Source organism: Mytilus edulis, chromosome 7, assembly GCF_963676685.1.
Source record: "Mytilus edulis chromosome 7, xbMytEdul2.2, whole genome shotgun sequence".
Classification (NCBI taxonomy): domain Eukaryota; kingdom Metazoa; phylum Mollusca; class Bivalvia; order Mytilida; family Mytilidae; genus Mytilus; species Mytilus edulis.
The window spans coordinates 77,729,973-77,743,286 of record NC_092350.1 but is presented as its reverse complement, the minus strand read 5'-3'; the positions used below and the strand labels follow the sequence as shown (position 1 = coordinate 77,743,286).

General features: G+C 33.7%; 1 protein-coding gene across 2 annotated transcripts in view; it reads left to right on the top strand.

Moving 5' to 3' along the window:
* The window catches only part of LOC139482275 (uncharacterized), a 70,676-nt gene that overhangs the window by 37,536 nt on the left and 19,826 nt on the right, over positions 1–13,314 (top strand). For both annotated transcript variants that reach the window (XM_071266073.1, XM_071266072.1), the window contains 2 exons: positions 10,438–10,685; positions 11,747–11,804. In XM_071266073.1, the coding sequence (XP_071122174.1) occupies positions 10,438–10,685; positions 11,747–11,804 (306 nt within the window). The remainder of the gene's footprint in view (positions 1–10,437; positions 10,686–11,746; positions 11,805–13,314) is intronic.

Sequence of the window (13,314 nt, the reverse complement as noted above, 5' to 3'; positions counted from 1 at the left end):
TAATGACGATTTTGACTTTTACCATTCAGGAGTTATGGTTCTTGAAAGATTGAAAAATGGTGTTTCCCGTCGTGTCCGTGCATTTTCTCATGAATGAACTATTCAACCAAAGTTTTTGAAATTTTAATATGATGTTACTGATGACAAAATAGAGGTCAAGATCAATAATGACGATTTTGACTTTTACCGTTCAGGAGTTATGGTTCTTGAAAGATCGTAAAATGGCGTTTCCATTCACGTTGTTGTATTTACTCATGAACCTTTCAATCTAAGCTTTTCAAATTTTAATATGTTGATACTGATGACAAAATGGAGGTCAAATTTGATATTGATGATTTTCACTTGCACCATTCATCAGTAATGGTTCTTGTGATATTGCCAGGACACAAATAAATGTTAATAAATCCGGTTTGCTGTTGTTGTGACAGCCTCTTGTTAACCCATGTTTCGTAAATCTTAGTAATCTTTTACAAAAATCTTCTCCTCTGAAACTACTGGGCCAAATTAATCCAAACTTGGCCACAATCATCTTTGGGGTATCTAGTTAAAAAATTGTGTCCGGTGACTTGGCCTTCCAACCAAGATGGCCACCATGGCTAAAAATAGAACATAGGGGTAAAATGCAGTTTTTGGTTTATGACTCAAAAACCAAAGCATTAAGAGCAAATCTGACATAGGGTATATTTGTTTATCAGGTCAAGTTCTATCTTCCCTGAAATTTTCAGATGAATCGGACAACCCGTTGTTGGGTTGTTGCCCCTAAATTGGTAATTTTAAGGAAATTTTACTGTTTTTAGCTCACCTGGCCTAAAAGGCCATGTGAGCTTTTCTCATCACTTGGCGTCCGTCGTCGTCGTCGTCGTCGTCGTCGTCGTCTGTCGTCGTTAACAATTTTTCAAACATCTTCTCCTCTGAAACTACTGAATGGATTTGAATGAAACTTAACATGATTGTTCCTTAGTATATCCTGCACAAAATGTGCGCTTCGATTTTTGATCCGTCAAAAAACATGGCCGCCGTTACTTAAAATAGAACATAGGGGTCAAATACAGTTTTTGGCTTATATCTCAAAAACGAAAGCATTTAGAGCAAATCTGACAAGGGGTAAACATGTTCATTAGGTCAAGATCTATCAGCCCTGAAATTTTCAGATGAATCAAACAAACCATTGTTGGGTTGCTGCCACTTAATTGGTAATTTTAAGGAAATTTTGCAGTTTTTGGTCATTATCTTGAATATTATTATAGATAAAGATAAACTGTAAACAGCAAAAAAGATCAGCAAAGTAAGATCTACAAATAAGTTAATATGACCAAAATTGTCAATTGACCCCTTAAGGGGTTATTGTCCTTTAATGACAATTTTTCACAATTTGTTCATCATATTTGCTAACTTTAAAAAATCTTCTCCTCTGAAACTACGGAATGGATTTGGTTAAAACTTAGCATGATTGTTCCTTAGATTATCCTGCACAATGTGTGTGCTTTGATTTTTGATCCGTCAAAAAACATGGCCGCCGTTACTTAAAATAGAACATAGGGGTCAAATGCAGTTTTTGGCTTCTATCTCAAAAACGAAAGCATTAAGAGCAAATCTGACATGGAATAAAAATGTTCATTAGGTCAATATCTATCAGCCCTGAAATTTTCAGATGAATCAAACATCCAATTGTTGGGTTGCTGCCACTTAATTGGTAATTTTTTTGGAAATTTTGCAGTTTTTGGTCATTATCTTGAATATTATTATAGATCAAGATAAACTGTAAACAGCAAAAATGATCAGCAAAGTAAGATCTACAAATAAGTCAATTTGACCAAAATTTTCAATTGACCTCTTTAGGAGTTATTGCCCTTTAAAGACTTTTTTCACAATTTGTTCATCATGTTGACTTACTTTAAAAAATCTTCTCTTTTGAAACTGCTGTATCAATTTCAGCCAAACTTAGGCTAAATGAGTTTCAGAGTTTCAGAGTATCTAGTATAAATTTTATATTTCATTTCCTTGTATGTCAAGAAACATAGCTCCTATGGCTAAAATAGAACATAGGAGAAAATTATTTTTTTTTGCTTTTGAAGAAAATAGGACGATTCAAAGAACATTTAAATAAATTGAAAAGCCAAAATAATCATTGATGAGAGATTAAACCAAAAAAATTCAGGTGAGCGATTCAGGCTCTTGAGAGCCTCTTGTTGGTTATTATCTTGAATATTATTATAGATAGAGATAAACTGTAAACAGCAATAATGTTCGGCAAAGTAAGATTTACAAATAAGTCAAACTGACCGAAATGGTCAAATGACCCCTTTAGGAGTTATTGCCCTTTATAGTCAATTTTTAACCATTTTTCATAAATCTTAGTAATCTTTTACAAAAATCTTCTGCTCTGAAACTACTGGGCCAAATTAATCCAAACTTGGCCACAATCATCTTTGGGGTATCTAGTTTAAAATATGTATCCAGTGACCCGGTCATCCAACCAAGATGGCCGCCATGGCTAAAAATAGAACATAGGGGTAAAATGCAGTTTTTGGTTTATAACTCAAAAACCAAAGCATTTAGAGCAAATCTGACACATGTTTATTTCTTTATCAGGTCAAGGTCTATCTGCCCTGAAATTTTCAGATGAATCGGACAACCTGTTGTTGGGTTGCTGCCCATAAATTGGTAATTTAAAGGAAATTTTACTGTTTTTTGTTATTATTATCTTTAATATTATTATAGATAGAGATAAACTGTAAACAGCAATAATGTTCAGCAAAGTAAGATTTACAAATAAGTCAAACTGTCCGAAATGGTCAGTTGACCCCTTTAGGAGTTATTGCCCTTTATAGTCAATTTTTAACCATTTTTCGTAAATCTTAGTAATCTTTTACAAAAATCTTCTCCTCTGAAACTACTGGGCCAAAATTAATCCAAACTTGGCCGCAATCATCTTTGGGGTATCTAGTTTAAAAAATGTGTCTGGTGACCCAGCCATCCAACCAAGATGGCCGCCATGGCTAAAAATAGAACATAGGGGTAAAATGCAGTTTTTGGTTTATAACTCAAAAACCAAAGCATTAAGAGCAAATCTGACACAGGGTAAAATTGTTTATCAGGTCAAGATCTATCTGCCCGGAAATTTTAAGATGAATTGGACAACCCGTTGTTGGGTTGCTGCCCCTAAATTGGTAATTTTAAGGAAATTTTACTGTTTTGGGTTATAATCTTGAATATTATTATAGATAGAGATAAACTGTAAACAGCAATAATGTACAGCAAAGTAAGATTTACAAATAAGTCAACATGACTGAAATGGTCAATTGACCCCCTAAGGAGTTATTGTCCTTTATAGTCAATTTTTAACAATTTTCATAAAATTTGTAAATTTTTACTAACATTTTCCACTGAAACTACTTGGCCAAGTTCATTATAGATAGAGATAATTGTAAGCAGCAAGAATGTTCAGGAAAGTAAGATGTACAAACACATCACCATCACCAAAACACAATTTTGTCATGAATCCATCTGCTTCCTTTGTTTAATATTCACATTGACCAAGGTGAGCGACACAGGCTCTTTAGAGCCTCTAGTTTATGTATGTGCCTGTCCCAAGTCAGGAGCCTGTTATTCAGTGGTTGTTGTTTGTTTATGTGTTACATATTTGTTTTTCTTTCATTTTTTTATATAAATAAGGCCGTTAGTTTTCTCGTTTGAATTATTTTACATTGTCTTATCAGGGCCTTTTATTGCTGACTATGCGGTATGGGCTTTACTCATTGTTGAAGGCCGTACGGTGACCTATAGTTATTAATGTCTATGTCATTTTGGTCTCTTGTGGACAGTTGTCTCATTGGCAATCATACCACATCTTCTTTTTTATAGTACATGAGGCCACTCTGTGTGACCCAAACTATAACTGTTTCTGTTTTACAATTTGATTTCTAGTGTTTGGGTCTGTTACTTCAGAGCACTCCGTTGGATAGTGCTCACCTGAACAAAAAATACATGTACGGGTATTTACCTTCTTCTTTGTGTCAGTTAATTTACCGTTGTTGTTTGATCTTTGTTGTGTACCTGTGAAATGTGCTGTGGTGTGCAATCTGTCCGATTCCATGACTCCCTGTCATTCCTCAAGTATTTCAATCCCTATAGTTATAGATTTGCGTAGATTATTCAATATCAAATTGTCTCTTCCTTGTTCTCTTGCAATAGATTTTTGTATGTCAATCGGTAACTTGTCCAAAACTACTGGTACCAAAAGCTAACCATACATCTCTGGTATTTGACCAAGTGACTCTAATCCACGCACATACGATTCTAATCTGTCTCTGTAAGACCTCAAGCTTAATGCATCATTTGTTGGTGTGGGTATGTTCATAAGTGATTTCATGTTAGCATGTATCAGTTTGCTTGGTTGTCCAAACTGATCTCTGAGAAGGTTGAGCTTTAAGATAGTTAAACTTTATGATTAGAGTAAGACTACTATTAAAATGTATGGTAGATTTGCTCCTCTGCAAAACATCCCCGTTAAAATGTTGCAAATCTAATTTTGGTAATCTATGGTTGTTACTAAATACATTTGGTAGTTGGGCTGGTGGTTGTATATACGAACATACTTCTTGAGTATTGTATGATTGTAAATTCGAGCCAGTAAAGTTGCGTGATTGATTTCTGGTATGATTCCCTCCAATGGAATATTCTCTCTAGTGTTTAACCTGTAAACGGCTGATGTGTTTATATTACTAGTGTTTGATCTAGGTATATAGCATTCAGCGTTAGCGCTCATTGTTGACTTTTCTTTTAAATAAGAAGTATTGTTTGAAGAATTGATTGTTTGCGTAAGTTTTTGTATTTGCCTAAGTTTACTGTCTAAATTAAACATATACTCATCCAAGTCATTAGTCTGTAATTTCAAGAATATAAAGGTTTTTCTAAGATTTCTCTTCTTCAATCAATCATTGAATAAATTATCCTTATGGTATCAAGGCGAAAATTATTTTTGTTTAAATTTTGATTCAACAAACATGGTTGCTATGGCTAAAAATAAAACATGGGGTAAATGCAGCTTTGCACCTTAGGTCTATATGGAAAGTTGACTCAATGGCAATCATATGACATCTCCTTCTTGTGAAGCCTGCAACATTTATGTAAAGTAAGCAAGACATAGTATTCATAGAATCGATATCACAAACTAGTCAAAACATTTACTAAATTTTATCATCGGTATAAGGACATCATTCGTAAATATAGCTCAACATGCAGACTTCTTATACGTTCAGGTATTTCACATCCAATTTTTTATGGAAATATTCTTTATAAAGCACAAAGGTGTCAGTATTCACCTCAAAAACTAACAAAACCTTTGAATAGACTTATTAAGAAGGGATATAGTTACGATACTGTTGTCAGGTCATTAAAGATTGCATATTTTGGCGTTAATATTGATTCACTTATAGGGTCTTTGCATCGGAACTAAACACATTTATTCAAAAACCAGTTGTTGGCATGACAAGGGCTATGTTCTTCTCATATATGTTATGATGGTATGATACTAAACCCCTAACGGGAAGGATTGTGCCTGATGTTCATATGATGAAATCATAATCTTTCAGTCAGTTTAATTGAAGTCTGGAGCTGGCATGTCAGTTAACTGCTAGTAGTCTGTTGTTATTTATGTATTATTGTCATTTTGTTTATTTTCTTTGGTTACATCTTCTGACATCAGACTCGGACTTCTCTTGAACTGAATTTTAATGTACATATTGTTATACGTTTACTTTTCTACATTGGCTAGAAGTATAGGGGGAGGGTTGAAATCTCACAAACATGTTTAACCCCGCCGCATTTTTGCGCCTGTCCCAAGTCAGGAGCCTCTGGCCTTTGTTAGTCTTGTATTATTTTAATTTTAGTTTCTTGTGTACAATTAGGAAATTATTATGGCGTTCATTATCACTGAACTAGTATATATTTGTTTAGGGGCAAGCTGAAGGATGCCTCCGGGTGCGGGAATTTCTCACTACATTCAAGACCTGTTGGTGACCTTCTGCTGTTGTTTTTTTCTATGGTCTGGTTGTTGTCTCTTTGGCACATTCCCTATTTCCATTCTCAATTTTATGTGTTAAAATTTTGGACCCGTCTGTGTTTAAGGTTTTTTAAGGCATCAATAACTTTGTCAAACCTTCGTGGAATCTTATGAAATTTGGACATTAGCTTGTTTATGACCAACATACTGTATCCAGAGCCAAATTTTAAAAATATTTATTTTCATTTTTAGCTCATCTAGCGTCGTCCGGCGTCGTCGCAGTAAACTTTTTACATTTTGAACTTCTTCTAGAGAACCACTGAATGGAATGAATCCAAACATGGCATGAATGTTCCTTATGAGGTGCTGACCAAGTGTTTTTACTTTGTAGCCGATCCATTATCCAAGATGGCTGCCAGCGGGGGACTTAGTTTAACATAGGACCCTATGGGAAATGCATACAAATGACTTCTTTTAGAGAACCACTTAATGGAATGAAACCAAACATAGTATGAATGTTCCTTATGGGGTGGTGACCAAGTGTTGTTACTTTATAACCGATCCATAATCCAAGATGGCCACCAGCGGCGGTCTTAGTTTAACATAGGACCCTAAGGACAATGCATACAAATGACTTCTTTTAGAGAACCACTGAATGGAATGAAACCAAACATATGTGGAGCAGGATCTGCTTACCCTTCCGGAGCACCTGAGATCACCCCTAGTTTTTGGTGGGGTTCGTGTTGTTTATTCTTTAGTTTTCTATGTTGTGTCGTGTGTACTATTGTTTTTCTGTTTGTCTTTTTCATTTTTAGCCATGGCGTTGTCAGTTTGTTTTGGATTTATGAGTTTGACTGTCCCTTTGGTATCTTTCGTCCCTCTCTTATAATACGAATGTTCCTTATAAGGTGCTGACCAAGTGGTGTTACTTTGTAGCGGATCCATCATCCAAGATGGCTGCCAGCAGGGATTTAGTTTAACATAAGACCAAATGGGAAATACATATAAATGTCTTCTTTAAGAGAACCACTGAATGGAATGAAATCAAACATAGCAGGAATGTTCCTTATGGGATGCTGACCAAGTGTTGTTACTTTGTCGCCAATCCAACATCCAAGATGGCTGCCAGTGGGGTGACTTGGTTTAACATAGGACCCTACGGGAAATGCATACAAATGACTTCTTTTAGAGAACCACTGAATGGAATGAAACCAAACATAGCATGAATGTTCCTTATGAGATGCTGACCAAGTGCTGTTACTTTGTAGCCAATCCATCATTCAAGATTGCCGCCAGCGAGGGGCTTAGTTTAACATATGGGAAATGCATACGAAAGTCATCTTCTAGATAACCACTGAATTGAATGAAACATAGCATAGCATGAATGCTCCTTTCCTAATCAAGTGCTGGCCAAGTGTTGTTAACTTGTAGCCAAATTTTATCTTTTCATACGCCCGTCAAAATTTTGACGGGACGTATTATGGTATACACATGTCTGGTGTCCGTCCGTCTGTCCGTCCGTCTGTCCGTCCGTCTGTCTGTCCGTCTGTCTGTCCGGCGTAAACATGTCGCACCGTAACTTGAGAACGACTTATCCAAATTTCATGAAACTTAATATAGTTGTTTCTTATGATGGTCAAATGATCTGTATACTTTTTGGTGAAAATTAGATTTAAACTTTTTGATTTACGGCACTTTGTAACTAAAACAGGGGTGTGTTTTTTTTCACATGTCGCACTGTATCTCAAAAACGATTCTTGATTATGGCTTAAAACTTTAAACACTTCTTAGTTATATTAATCTTAATATCTGGTGATGATTCAAAATTTCATTTGTGAGTTATTGAGTATTTTGTAAAAAAGGGGGAGGGTTTTTTTACATGTCGCGCCATATCTCAAAATGGATTTATGATTATAACTTAAAACTTTACACATGTCTTTGTTATATTAATCTTAAGATCTGTATATTTTTTTATGATGATTCAAATTTTCATTTTTGAGTGATTGAGTATTTTGTAAAAAAGGGGGAGGGTTTTTTTACATGTTGTGCCCTATCTCAAAAATGATTTATGATTATTGCTTAAAACTTTACACACTTCTTTGTTATATTAATCTAAAGATCTGTATACTTTTTGGTTTTGATTCAAAAATTTTATTGATATTTAGTTTTTTGTAAAAAAAAAAAACCAGGGTGGAGGGTTTCGCGCCGTGTCTCAAAAACAATATATGGTTATTGCTTAAAACTTTCTCAGAAACTATTTATGATTATTGCATATAACTTCCACATAAGACGTTGGGCGTATCATGCGCTCATGGCGCAGCTGTTAAAAATTTCATTTTTGAGTTTTTGAGTATTTTGTAAAAAAGGGGGAGGGTTTTTTACATGTCACGCCGTATCTCAAAAACGATTTATGATTATTGCTTAAAACTTTACACACTTTCTTTGTTATATTAATCTAAAGATCTGTATACTTTTTGGTGATGATTCAAAATTTCATTTTTGAGTTATTGAGTATTTTATAAAAAAGGGGGAGGGTGTTTTTACATGTCGTGCCGTATCTCAAAAACGATTTATGATTATTGCTTAAAACTTTACACATTTCTTTGTTATATTAATCTAAAGATTTGTATACTTTTTGGTGATGACTCAAAATTTTATTTTTGAGTTATTGAGTATTTTGTAAAAAAGGGGAGGGTTTTTTTTACATGTCGCGCTGTATCTCAAAAACAATTTATGATTATTGCTTGAAACTGTACACACTTCTTTGTTATATTAATCTAAAGATCTGTATACTTTTTGGTTTAATTCAAAATTTTATTTTAGTGATATTTGTAAAAAAAAAACAGGGTGGGGGGGGGTTTCACATGTCCCGCCGTGTCTCAAAAGCAATAAATGGTAATTGCTTCAAACTTTCTCAGAAACTATTTATGATTATTGCATAAAACTTCCCCACAAGACGTCGGGCGTATCATGCGCTCATGGCGCAGCTGTATATTTTATATGATTTCAAAAACCAAAGTAGAGTCAGGTGAGCGATACAGGCTCTTGAGAGCCTCTAGTTCTGTTTACTTGCAAAAAAGTTATAGAAAAACTGGTCATGATCCTGATATATAGACTGCCTACAAGACAGTGTTATTAACTAAGACAGAAATAAAGACTGAGCCATAGTCGACTGTCCCAGTCAATACCACTGTCCTATTGGCAGTCCATGTATCACGATTATGACCAGTTCTTCAATTACTATTATATAATGTTTAGGGTAAGGGTTAGGTTTAGGGTTTAGATTATATGTTGGGTATGGAATATACTTCACAGCACTAGCATGGTTAGTGTTAGGGTTAAATTTAGGGTTTAGATTATTAATTGTGTATGAAATCTCCCTCACAGCACTTAAAATGGTATAGAGATAGGCTTAGGTTTAGGGTTAAGATTATTTATAGTGTGAGAGTGTATGGATCTCTCTTATATTGTACCACAAGGTTTCATATCCTAAAAGGAAGGCTCGGATTGAGTTTGGGGGTAATTGACCAATTCATGCAGGAATTAGGGGCCAAAAAGGGCCAAAAACAAGCATTTTTCTAGTTTCCAGACAATAACTTGTGTTTAAGAAAATAAATCTCTCTGTAATCGTACTACAAGGCTCCATATTACAAAGGAAAGGGGTTATTTTCCAATGTGGGATTCAAAAAGTTAGGAGTGTTCCAATTTTTTAAGGGGTTCAAAATAATTTTTTTCAAATTTCAATTTTTTTCAAATTTTCAAGAAGAAGCGTTAATTGCACAGTATTGTGCAATAGATTTGTAAGATCTTGACATTAATTTTGTGACAGAAACCTACACTATGTCAAAAATTTGATCACAATCCAAATTTACCACAACTGTTCAAGGAGGGGGGAGCAATACCTTTTTTGTGTTAACCTGTTATGGCCCTCTTCAAGGTGTTGTTAACTGTTATCTGAGATCAATTTAAGCTGTTAACTGTTTTCATCCCACTTTGTTAACTGTTATCAGCATTTATGCATTTTTTGTTAACTGTTTTTGCCAAAATTGAGGTGTTGTTAACATGTTAATATGTTAATATTGCCCCCCACTTCAAGGTTCAACCTAAGCGGTTGTATCAGGCTACACTCAGTGAAGCATTTTATTTGTGTAAGAAATCTCCTTCACAGCACTAGCATGTTTAAGGTTAGGGTTATGTTTAAGGTTTAGATTATTTATTGTGTATAAAATCTTTCTCACAGCACTTAAAGTGGTTAAAGTTAGGGTTGGGTTTATGGTTTAGATTAATTATTGGGTAAGAATTTTCAGTCACAGCACTAGCATTGTTAGGGTTAGGGTTAGGTTTGTGGTTTTGATTAGTTATTGGGTAAGAATTTTCCATATCAGCACTTAAATGATTCCAGCATTGAGTAAAAAAAAAAAATTTTTTTCCAGAAAATGTCCATTCAAGTTTAATGGAAATAGATAAAGATTCCAAATTGAACATAGAAGAGACTACAAAATGGCCTACAGGATTTTTTACACAGTACACTAATTTGACAATTAGATCATTTAAGTTGTCAAAGGGCAGAATTCTGGATAAAACAAAGATAATAGAAAATGTTATTATCTGTGCTATAGTTAGCCTGATTTGGTTCCAACTTCCAAGATCTGAAGACACACTAAGAGACAGAATGGGAGCAGTGAGTATAACTGGAGACACACTTTGAAACACTTAGTTTTCTGACAATAACTCCAAACTGCTTTCAGTCGGTCTCATGAAACTTTGGTGAATTGTTTATATCTATGTAAGCTCCCTTAAGATTTTTTATTAATTTCTGATTTGACTTTGAGAAGTTATTGAACTTCAGTCTTCTTGAAAACAAGATGGACATATCAAGCGCTCATAGCGCTGCTGTTTATTTATATACCTGGTAGCTAATTCCCATTTAATACATGTATATAAATTACATGAATGTATGAATGATCTTCAGCTAGAACAAAGTGCTTGCATCTGTATAAAACACCAAATCTGAAGAAATAAACAATTAAATTTTATAGTTTATACAATGTAATCATGCATAATCTGGTTCCCAATTGATTTATTTACTTTTGTCATTCCCAAAATATGAGCTGGTTCCCCTTTATGTTATGCAATATCATATATAGAAAACAAATAATTTGTAATGATGTATTTTATGTTGATTTTAATCAGTTGATATTGGATTTTTGATTAAAATTGCATCCTATTGACAATAGCACTTTAAAAAGTAAATTGCATCTTTTATTGTTGACATATTTTGCTGATTAGATGATTAGATGGTCATCAGCATAAAGTATACAAAATTAAAAACCCTGAAGTACAAAACAATTGGTATATTGTATGTGACTTGATAATTGTCTATTGTTAATGTTACTATAGGATATTATATATAATTATGTGATGTTTAACAAAAAAAGAATCAAAAATAAAACATTACAAATGATGTTACTAAATTTCGTAGTACATTTTCAGTAAAACATGGTAGAACGTAAACAAACCTAGTAAAATCAAGTTTTTGACTTTTTTCTTGTTTATCATGCTCTGTTATCTGCTCTTTTATCCGCACCCTGCCAGTTGAAAGATATCTTTCATCAGGATGTATCAGATTTTGTATGAATTGAATTTAGATCAGGCTTCACTTATTAGGCAATCTTATAACTATGGTTTTGAAGACATTTTGTAAATGTGTTGAATATTTAATTTATGAGAGTATTTTTGCAGGTATTTTTTATTGGAATGCACTGGGGATTTATTCCAATGTTTGACGCTGTTACTTCATGTAAGTATCAAATGATCACAACAAGAGATGAGTACTTTGTTCACCTAAATTTTGATGTTTACTCACCAAAGGAACATTGTATACTATTTTGATTGTGTGATTTCATTGTGAGTCAGACTATTGTGTGATGTCATTGTGAGTCAGACTATTGAACAAAATTGCAAAATGCCAGTTTGGTCTAATCTCTTAATTTTAAGATAAACAAATGTCAAAAATGAAAAACATTTTTTGACAAATGCAAGAACAAACAATATATTTTTACAAATGTAAAACTAGACACAAAAAAAATGAACAGAAAGATGCCTTTAATCTTTTGATGAATATAACAGTCCAATCAATTTTTAAAAGTTCTATGATTTTGTTAAAGTCATAATAAATGAGTGACCGGTGAAAAATAATGTTATTCCAATTCTTGAACCAATGCATACAAGCATCATAAACTTAGTCTTCTGTGCACAATTTTATAATTTTTTTCGCATAAATTTCGAATAATCGTCATTTTTTTTTCAATCGGTCAGTGTTGTTGTGAAAATATGGCAGGTAATTAAATTTGTGTTTTGAAGCTGAAGTTTAACAATTGTCTGCTGGTTGTCAACAATTAACAAAGAAGCATGGATATTGAGCACGTGTTTAACATGTACAATCAGATAATAGTTTATTTAAGGACATCCATGCATATTGCGATCACCAGATTTTTACGAGAGGGGTCACACTGAGGTCACTTTGCATACAGAAAATATGTCCGGGATTTGCTTCCTGGAAGGAAGCAATTAAAATAAAGTAAACTTCTTCTAAATATGAACAAATTAAAGAATTTTCTTCAGAAAAAAATATATGTACATAAGTTTTATGATAAAAACTATCCATTGAGTTATAAAAAATCATATGCATTATTTTTTTTTTTAATTTGAGGTTTCTTATGACCATAAGACAGCAATGACATATTATATACAAGTAAACATTACTCACCAAAGTGAACAACTCAATAGCTGCTATCAAGAATATTGAGATAGGAAAAATGGTTTCCCACACAGCTACTTGTATCTGTTTTAAGCACAACCCTTGTAAGTTAAATTCATATTTGTTAATGCTAGTCCAGTTTGTACAGTGGTAGTTACATGTGATACCTATCTGAGTGGACATATATAAAATATCTTTCAAAGACATTTTTATACGACCGCAAGAAATCGTATATTGGTATGACGTTGGCGTCGTCATCGTCGTCGTCTGAAGACACATTGGTTTTCGCACTATAACTTTATTTTAAGTATATAGAAATCTATGAAATTTAAACACAAAGTTTATGACCACAAAAGGAAGGTTGGGATTGATTTTGGGAGTTTTGGTCCCAACAGTTTAGGAATTAGGGGCCAAAAAAGGGCCCAAGTAAGCATTTTTCTTGGTTTTTGCACAATAACTTTAGTATTAGTAAATAGAAATCTATGAAATTTAAACGCAAGGTTTATGAACACAAAAGGAAGGTTGGGATTGATCTTGGGAGTTTTGGCCC